The sequence below is a fragment of the Tursiops truncatus genome, chromosome 2, assembly GCF_011762595.2.
Source record: "Tursiops truncatus isolate mTurTru1 chromosome 2, mTurTru1.mat.Y, whole genome shotgun sequence".
NCBI lineage: Eukaryota > Metazoa > Chordata > Mammalia > Artiodactyla > Delphinidae > Tursiops > Tursiops truncatus.
The window spans coordinates 44,841,938-44,851,415 of record NC_047035.1 but is presented as its reverse complement, the minus strand read 5'-3'; the positions used below and the strand labels follow the sequence as shown (position 1 = coordinate 44,851,415).

The 9,478-nt window shown below is 48.3% G+C and overlaps 1 protein-coding gene across 1 annotated transcript in view; it reads left to right on the top strand.

The window, feature by feature from the left end:
- The first annotated feature begins 318 nt into the window (after positions 1-318).
- The window catches only part of PELI2 (pellino E3 ubiquitin protein ligase family member 2), a 205,416-nt gene continuing 196,256 nt past the window's right edge, over positions 319-9,478 (top strand). Inside the window, exon 1 of the mRNA XM_019923665.3 lies at positions 319-742. Within this exon, the coding sequence (XP_019779224.2) occupies positions 666-742 (77 nt within the window). The 5' untranslated portion in view covers positions 319-665. The remainder of the gene's footprint in view (positions 743-9,478) is intronic.

Sequence of the window (9,478 nt, the reverse complement as noted above, 5' to 3'; positions counted from 1 at the left end):
ACCAGGGCTGTGGACCCCGCGCTGTTAAGTTTGGGAAAGGAAGCGAGAAAAAAAAAAAAATAGAGCTGCTCCTTTAAGAACTTCTTTTCCCTTTTACTCTATGTTTACATAACACCCGGGCGATCCACCGCAGGGCCCGAGGGGGGCGGGGAGGGGACGTGGGCGGCCCCACGCGCCGGGGGAGGGGGCGCCGGGTGGGCGGGGGGGCTGCGGGCGTCTCGCGGAGGGCCGGGCGGCTCCCACCTGCCCGCGCGCCCGCGGGGCGGCTCAGCGGTCCGGCCCCCGCCCCTCCCCCTCCCCCGCCCTTCCCCCGCCCGCTGCCCCCGCCCCTCCCTAGCTTTCTCGCTCTTTCCCTTCCTCCCTCCCGCGGGGCTTCGGCGGCGGCTGCGGCTCAGGCGCTCGGCGCGGGTAGGTCCCCCTGCTGCCTGGTTCTATTTGTTGCCGAGTCCGGCTCGGGGCAGCTGCGCTGCGCGGAGCTCCGGAGAGCCCGGCAGGGCAGCCGCGCAGCCACGACGGAGCAGCCGCGGGATTGGCCGCCCCGCGCCCCCTTCGCCGCCGTGCCCTTCCCTGGCGCGCTCACTCCCTTCTCGGGATGGGATTGTAGCGGCGGCGCGGACTCGGCGGGGGTCGCGGCGGAGGCGACGGCGGCGGCCGAGCAGGGCTCCATGTTTTCCCCCGGCCAGGAGGAGCACTGCGCCCTCAACAAGGAGCCGGTGAAATACGGGGAGCTGGTGGTTCTGGGGTAAGTCCGGGGGTCCCCGACCCGGGGAGATTTGGGGCGGGCGGCGAGCGCTCCGGGCTGGGTGGCAGCAGCGCGCCCGCATCCCCGAGCAGGGCCAGCGGGGTGGCTCGGGGGCTCTGTGGGGATCGCCTGGGCGCTTGGGTCGGCGCGAGCGGCTCGGAGGGCTGGGACGGCGGGGGCGGGGAGGCGCGCGCGGGGCGCTGCGGCGGGCACCGGGATGCGCTATCCGCGCCGAGGACGGTGGCGAAGGAAGTGGCGGGGACTGGGGCGACCCCGCGCCCCGCGGGGCTCAGCGTTCGGGGACCAAGTCGTCGGCGGTACCGCAGGGATAGGGGTTCGACTTACCTGCGCGCCCCGGGCCGGGTAGCGGGGGTAGTGGCCAGGGATGAGGCACCGCCGTCGCAGGTACCACGCGGTGTCCGAGGACACCCCCCACCACCACCACCTTGGCGAAGCTGAGAGGCCCCCGGGGGCCCTCTGACCCAGCTTACTGTGAGCCCGGGGCCCGGAACTCCAGGCGCGGCACCGCCGGCTCGGCCGCAGCGGGCGGTGGGATCCGCGCGGGGGGCGTCCACGGGCAGCGCTTTGCATATTGTTATGGTGACCGCCACGGGTAGCCGCAGCCCGAGGGCACTGAACTGTCTGTGACTCGGCCGGGAGTGTCCCGGAGTGGGCAGGAACGCCGCTGCCCCCCACCCCGGGCTCCCCGGCACGGGACCGCATCCCTTTCGTCCCTCGGTCCTGGGATTCGGCCTCGCAGATGTCCTCCCAGCGGCGGGGAGCTCGCCAGCCTCACCCGCCTCGACTCCCTCTCCGCTTGTGAAAACCACATTTTGAAGATAGTAATTATCTACAGTCGTTAAACGGCAGCAATTAGAGACTTCATTTTCTTCCTGAGTTTCCTTGTGACATTTCTATTGTTTACCCTTAATAAGACAAGAGAAAGGCTTCGCCAGGATTAAAGCAGGGTAAAGTGGGCAGTGAAAGGGGAGCGGAGTGGGGAGGGGAAAGTGCGGGGAAACTCCGGAGAAGCAGCAACTTGGGTTTAGTATTGGAAGAGAAAGGATTATTTTTCCCTTTGGATCTGTCACTCCTGAGAACCCGCGCTTTTGTCCTTCTCTCTTGAAAGACCTGTATTCTTAACATTATGGGTGCTGAAAGGTAGGCTTAGCACACACGCGAAGAGTCATGGGTATGGAAAAACTCAGGGCACTCTGAAAAATGTGTTTTGATAACTGAATACTTTGAAGTAAGTGCCGACTTAAACATAATTTTAAAAAGAAGAATTTTTAAGAGGAGCTTCCAGACACAGCTCAGCTCTAAGTTGTCCAGTCCAACTTACCTTGTTGCTACAGTATTAGGTGGAATATCATTGTAAATCTCATTACCTATTTGGAAGCTGTTTGCAGATAAGCATTTTTCTCACCTGCATCTAATTGCACTTAAAAGACAGATATCAGGGTTCACTGGAAGGAGAGAGGAATGGGAGGAAAAAAGCCAGAGTTTAGCTTGTTTTATGTAATCTCAGCCCAGCCTAATATTGTGCAGTTTGGTTTTGTTTGTGCGGCTGGCTTCAAAGTATGTTTAACATTGTGAACCTGACACGAAAGATTAACTTAGGCCAGGACTTTATTTCATTATTTCCTTTTGAGGAAATCGTTGTTGAGATGTTTCATGAAAGCAGTGTGTGAATGGGCCTGGAGAGGGTTTTGTGTTCACAGCTGGAAGTGCTGGGCATTCCAAAGCCCTGAAAGGGATTTATACCCTGGATTGTCCTAGTATCACAGGCTTACTCTAAAGTAGGCTGTGTAAATGCGTTGCCAATTGCATGTGCTCTGTCCTTTAAGAATGCTTTTCCAGGAGACACTTCATATGACAGAGTTGGCACTTACATCAATACTTTGGGCCACTCAGCAGTTATTTGTGCACCTACTATGTGCCAGCACTGTTTAGGCATACCGGCTCCAGCAGTGAACAAGGAGGTTTCATTTTAGTGTGGAGTGGCAGGTATAAACAGGAGGAAACATGTAAACAAAGGAATAGTAGATGGCAATTTTGGGTGCTGCCAAGTTCTCAGCAGAAGTGGGTCAGCTTGGGAAATGTCTGTTGTAGGCAGGTCTTGCTTCTTTAGCTGGGAGGTCAGGGAAGGTCTCTCTGAGGAAGCGAAAGGTGAGTTGAGACCAGGTTCTGAGAAGATGCTCGTCTGGATTTTGAATACTTCAGAAGAATTGTGGCCTTTTTCTGTTTCTGAGAGTAGTTTTCTGACTCTCTAGCGATATTGAACACATTTGAAGAGTGCGGGGGGGAAAGGGTGAAAAGGTAGGGAGACTTTAAAGAGACCCTTATTAATCATTATCCTACCCTTAGGACTTGAGACAGGGCTCTCCCTTTTAAAACAGCAGTAACAATCAAATAAAAATTATTATCAGATTTGCATGTCTGATCATCTAGAACATAAATAATGGCAGACAATTCTAGTAGGTTTTCTCACTGATAAAATTAACCTTGAGATCTAAAAATGCCCAATATTGATATTGATAGAAGCTTTTTGCTTGTAAAATACAGTGTGTTTTTCATTTAAAAAATAAAAAACGGTTGTGTGGTAGTCCTTTTTGTTTGCTTCTAAATTTCATAGTGAAATGTTGCTAAGAGGTCCTGGAGAGCAGACTGAGGAGCTATATATGTATATGTCTATATCCATATATAGATGCTTCTGTGTCTTTTCGTGCTTTACACGATATTAAGAGAATTGCCAGCTAGTCAGGATTTTAGTAGGGTCATCATTTTCTTGGCAGATTGGTAGAATTTAATTATTTCTTGATTTCAACCAGTGAATGCATCGTAGCCACAACTCATTGTTGTGTCCATTATGTAATGGAAGATAGACAAAAGGACTGGTCTACCTGTTTGGTCTTTTTTGCTGTTAATTTTAAACCTGGCTAAAATGTTGAAGTTGGGGAAGTGTGTCAGGATTTGAGAGGCAGTTCGGTATAGTTCGTGAGGAGAGGATGAACCAGCAGTCAGGAGACCTGGATTGAATTCCTTTCTTGCCCACTGGCTTTGTGATAGTGACTTAGGCCCTTACCCTTTCTCTGTTTCTTTAGAAATAATGAAATATGATTAGATTAGGTAGTTGTCAAGGACCTTTCTGGTTTATACCCTGTCATATTGCTCATTGGCTGAAATGTTGAAAACATATAGTTAACATAGTCTAGGTAGCCCAGCATGTGTTGATTTTGTATATTCTTAAGGTGAAGGTGTTAGGATTCGAATGGGAACTGTGTTTTAATAGCAGAAAAGATTGATGCTGTGATTACTTTTTTGGAAGTAGAGATGTGCAAAACAGGCATTTTTAAAAGTTGTAATGGTATACGTATATTTGGTACATTGGTGTTAGGTTGTACATGAGGGTGTTCAAAATTTGGTAAAACTTTCTGTTCCAAGTTTAAGGAAGGCAGTGATGTTTTGAAATTAAGCTCAGTGGGCTGAAATAATCAACATAAGGAAGAGATAATCTGATGCTGAAATTTTAGAACTGAAAGGGCCCTAAGAGGTCATGGTACATGTTCAGCTCTTTAATTTTACTGATGAAGCAACTGAGGCTCCCAGAAGGAAGGGGATTTGTTCAAGTTCATAGTTGAGCTGGATCACTACACTGCCGGGTCACTGTTTCCGCACTTCAGGGCAGAGTCCAGCAGTGCTGTTAGCAGAGTCCAGTCAGTTCCTCAAAGCTTCAACTTTTCTTGTAACTTTTATGAGGGGAGCTGAATCTCTTTCTGGATTCAATTTAAAGCATGCAGCTCTCTTGCTGACTAATGGCCCATCATGGTTTCTGGAAAAATATTGCTTATTCTTAGTTCCCCTCACCTCACAGTTGCATGGATAATGCATTTTGCAAGACTTCCTTTTTCGTTTGATGCGTCACAAAATGTATTTTTATTGGCTCTCTCATCCAAAGGTTTTTAACCTAGGGTCCACAGATGGAATCCAGGGAGCCCTTGAACTTAGATGGGGGAAAATCATCTTTATTTTTACTCTATTCAGACTGAGATTTAGCATTTCACTCCATTATGTGTATAGGCAACAGATAGACCTGCTGCTAGATTCGTTAATACATTAATCCAGAAGTACATACGTTATTGTATCACAACTTAAAACTATCTTGATAACCAAGTATAATTGATTCCATTTTTAATCCTTTGTGTTGTATTTTATGCATTTAAAAATATTTTTCTGGACTTCCTTGGTGGCGCGGTGGTTAAGAATCCTCCTGCCAGTGCAGGGGACACTAGTTTGAGCCCTGGTCCGGGAAGATCCCACATGCCGCGGAGCAACTAAGCCCGTGTGCCACAACTACTGAGCCTGTGCTCTAGAGCCCGCGAGCCACAACAACTGAGCCCACGAACCACAGCTACTGAAGCCCACGTGCCTAGAGCCCGTGCTCCACAAGAGAAGCCACCACAATGAGAAGCCTGCGCACTGCAATGAAGAGCAGCCCCTGCTTGCTGCAACTAGAGAAAGCCCACGCGCAGCAATGAGGATCCGACGCAGCCAAAAAAAATAAATAAATTTATTAAAAAAATTTTTTTCTGAAAAGGGCTCAGTATACTTTACTAGACTGCCAAAAGGATCCTTCGCACAAAAAAGGGTTAAGAATTTCTACAGATATGACTCAAAAATATTGTAATTGAAACTGACCACGATCTGCAAACGGCTAAAGGTCAGGGGTACGTGCCTATTTCCCTTTGGATTGTGTAGCATTTTATCAGGTAAGACAAAGAGGACTGTTGCTGGAAGAGTTTATGGCCTTTATTCTTTGAAACAAGCAGCTCCGATTTCTAGATGCCCATTTTTGTCTTAACCTTGGCATTTTGCCTTGACCCCTCCCCTTGGTAGTAATAAGAAACCTTAAAATACATCCTAACACTTTTCCTTTTCTCATCGTTCTCTCTAATTTGGGCCCAGACATCAAACACTCGTGTCCTTTATAGACTAAAAGGTCTTTGAACTTAAAAAAAAAGATACAAAACAAAATCTTTGCTGTCGCTCAGCATGTAGGGTCATCTGCAGAGCTCGGCTCTGTTTGTGTGGATGGAGTGTCTACTTCTGTAGGCTATTAAGGGTCATGATGTGACTGGCTTCGGGTTGCTATATTTTCCTTTACTAACTTTAGCCTTGTTTGGAGTATGTGGCTGTCTGTGTGGTTTCTTGTCTGGCTCGCTCAGATTTATTTGTTTCTCTCTTTAACACACCAAGCCTGAAACCTTCATTAGGACTTTTCGTTTTCAGCTGTATTTCATCATATGATTAATGTTTGGGTATGCTTTAGGTAAACAAAAGTAAAACCAGGTTGATACAGGTTCCAGCACATTTACCAAAACATATTTTATCAAAAGGATAAAACATGTACACAGAAAAGACCGAAAACCAAAACCATGCCAGTTGCTGTATTTGAGGGAGACCAGTATTGTCACATTGAGGCAGTGGTTTTGTGTCTGTTATGTGGGGATCAGCAAGGTGGGGCCATAGATTGTCTTTGGAATGGAGACAGTAGCTCTTGATGGAGCTCCTTGGTATGGGAGAAAAATAACTGAAAAGGAATTTCTGACATCTCTTGATTTAACTAAGGGTTTCCCCTGGCGTGAGCAGAGTCTATAAGAAGAAAGTCAGTCGAGGGTAAGAATGATTCTGTTAATGGTTCTTATTGAGCTTACTGTCACTTTTATCTTCTGGAAAATAAAAATAACGAGAGCAGAAAGTGCTTCACATTTGTTAGCTTTGTCTAAATCAGCTGTTCTCAGCCACCTTAGTACGTGATGATCAGTTTTGAGGTACATGGCCGGTAATTTATGACACGTAATAAAGTATGGATCTTTTAAATGATTCCAAAATGTCCCTTTAATAACGTGATTTTACGCACTCGCATCTGCTATGTTTTCCCAAGTGGGAGAGAAAGGGGTGGAGTTACATCAGGCAAGCCAGGGATTTATTCATTCAGCAAATATTTATTGGGATTGTGCTCTTCCAGGCATGGGGGATACAGCAAGACAAGGCAGACACGTGAATTGCTGTCTTATTCTTGTCACAGCCCTTTAGGGAACAGCTAGTACAAATACACAGTTCATTCATTTATTCCACAAATATTTGAGCATCTGCTACGTGTCGGATGCTGTCCTTGGCACTAAGGGATGTAGTGGTGAACAAGACAGGTATCATCTCTGCCGCTGTGGATCCTCCATAGAAAGCAGTGTAGAGTATAAGCTGTGACGGGGGGCACATTAACAGGGTCACCTAACCATGTGCCAGGATGAGAAGGGGTTAGCCAGGTGGAGGTAGAGGGAAAGATTGCTCTAGGAGGAGGAGTATTCTAAGACCCAGAGGTGAGCACACATGCTCCTTTAAGGAATGGAGAAAAGCCCCGAATGACTAGAAGAGAGTGGTTGGAATACATAATGTGAGAGATGAGGGTGGGAGGGCAGGTCCAGCAGGATTCGGGACTTTATCCTAAAGGCCTGGGAGACTGTAGCTGGATTTTCAGCTCTGAAACTTGGAGTGGAGAAAGCACTTCTGCAAAGAGGGCTGCAGCAGCGCCGGTGGAAGGAGAAGCCCAGGCAGAGAGGGACCGGGGCGTATGGGAGCCAGCTGCTGTCTGGGTTCCAGTTTCTGGTTCCTGTCCCTCATGAGATCCAGTTGCACCCACTGTCCAGGGTTGCAAGTGACCAGCCACTCATTCAGTGACTCAAAAATACTGACTGAGGGCCAGCACTGCCCCAGACACTGGGCTGCATACAGTAGGAGTGAGACAGATGGCCCCACCTGCAGGGAGCTCACCTGTGAGTGGGGGAGATGGGTGGTGCAAATGAGACGGCATGCAGGTAGATGCAGCATCTAATTTCAGAGAGTGTCAGGAGGAAGATGAAGCAGGATAAGGGGAGGAGAGTGCTTGTTGTGTGTGTGGGGGAACTAGCCAGGTCAAGTGCTGGAGATAAGGTAGTGGGGGCCCTTGTAGACAGGAAAGTCAGGGGAAACTTTTCTGAGAAAGTAACCCTGTATCCTCTGAGAGTCCCCCATCTTTTTCAGTTTTTATTTACTTTTTTCCGGTTTAAGCCACCCTGAGTGGGTTTCACTCTTACGCCAAAGGGTTCCGAGTGTCCTGTTAGTTAAGGAGGCAAAGTATGTAAACCATTTACTAAAGGTAAAATAGAAGAGCAAACAAGTAGAAGGACATACATTTAACGTCCCTAGACACACGCAGGGTTCAGTCCGCTGCGCTGCTCGCCACGTGCCCAGAGTGGTAATTGCGTTCCACTAGGGCTCATTGAGAAGATCTGCTCCTCCCTCCAAGAAGAGTTGACCCTTTGAGGACAAGGGGTGACGTCTACCCCTCTTGGAGTGCGAGGTATGCCTTTTCAGGTGCATGGGAGGTTGGGTTTCTCTGGCACACTGCAGTGCCCTGCTCAGCTCAGAGGTGTCTGTGGGGTTCAGTGACTGTTTCTCGATTTGGAAGGAATGCAGATTCTGGTTCTGTAGCACAGCTGCAGTTTTGTAAACAGTCCTCTCAACCTTAAGGGCCCAAGTTAAAGGCTCCCTGCGATACTAAACATGTACTTTACTGACGTCAGATATTCCTGTTTCAACTTTTGTTTTTCTTTTTGTCAGCCACCTAACAGTCATTTTGTCACCTGCAGAAAGTTCTGCCTTGAAGGGAAGCAGGCCGTCTGTTCCCATTCCACCAGCTGCTCGGAGCTGCGTTGCAGCGCGCTAGGGTGGTGCTGCAAGGCCGAGGTCATTAGTGCCTACTAATGACTAACGACGGCTGGGGGGTACAAGCCTCTTGGATGACAGACCTAATAAATATGCATTAGGGGTATTTTCGGCAGCAGGTTTAAGACTACTGCAAGTCATTCTCGATTGAGGTTTTATTTCCAGCCGTCCACATAATGCTTCTCACTTGCAAACACTTAACTCCGTTCGTACCCTGCTTTTCTTGCTCGGTGTTTAGGATGAGAATCATTATTTCAAGCTCCGTGCTCCCCTTCTAATTAGTACTGGTTTAGCAGAATCCAACCAGAGCAGGCAGTTGTGTGTTTGGCTTCCAGGCCGTTGGTATGAAACGGCTGTTTACTATTACCAAGTCCCTTCGAGGAGCCCCCGAGGCCCCTCCTCCTTTCCGGTCCATACCTGGCCTTCTCGTGCTTCCTGCTACGCAGTTGTGGAGCGCTCTAATCGTAATCAGAACTTGGGATGGGTGAGCAGTGAGGGTTTTCTGGAGCGCTCGACTGATGAATCGATGACCTTGAGGAAAGGTCCTCTTTGCACAAGGACCACAAACACAAAGAAGTGTGCTTCTTGCCAGATCCCAGAAACTTACAGACTGGGTCCCTGCTGTGGTACTTGAGACTGCATTAGGGTTTGGGTGCTTTTGTCTTTACATGCTCTTGGGTAGAATTCAGAATGGAGTCTGTAGCCTTGCTCTATGGCTATTTGTATAGGGTATGCAAGAGAGCTATTGGAGCGAACAGGTAACTGTACTATGTGTGTCAGCAGTTTATGCTTCTCAACATAAACTGCTTGAGAACTATTTTCACATTCTTGAACTATTTTCACATGATAAGCATTCAGTTGTTTGACTCTGTAAACCATTCAATGAAAGAGTTACATCTAAAGGCCATGTATTGAGGTGGACATTACCCAACTTTCCCAACAGGATTTGCAGGCAGTTGGAGATCAGATAAG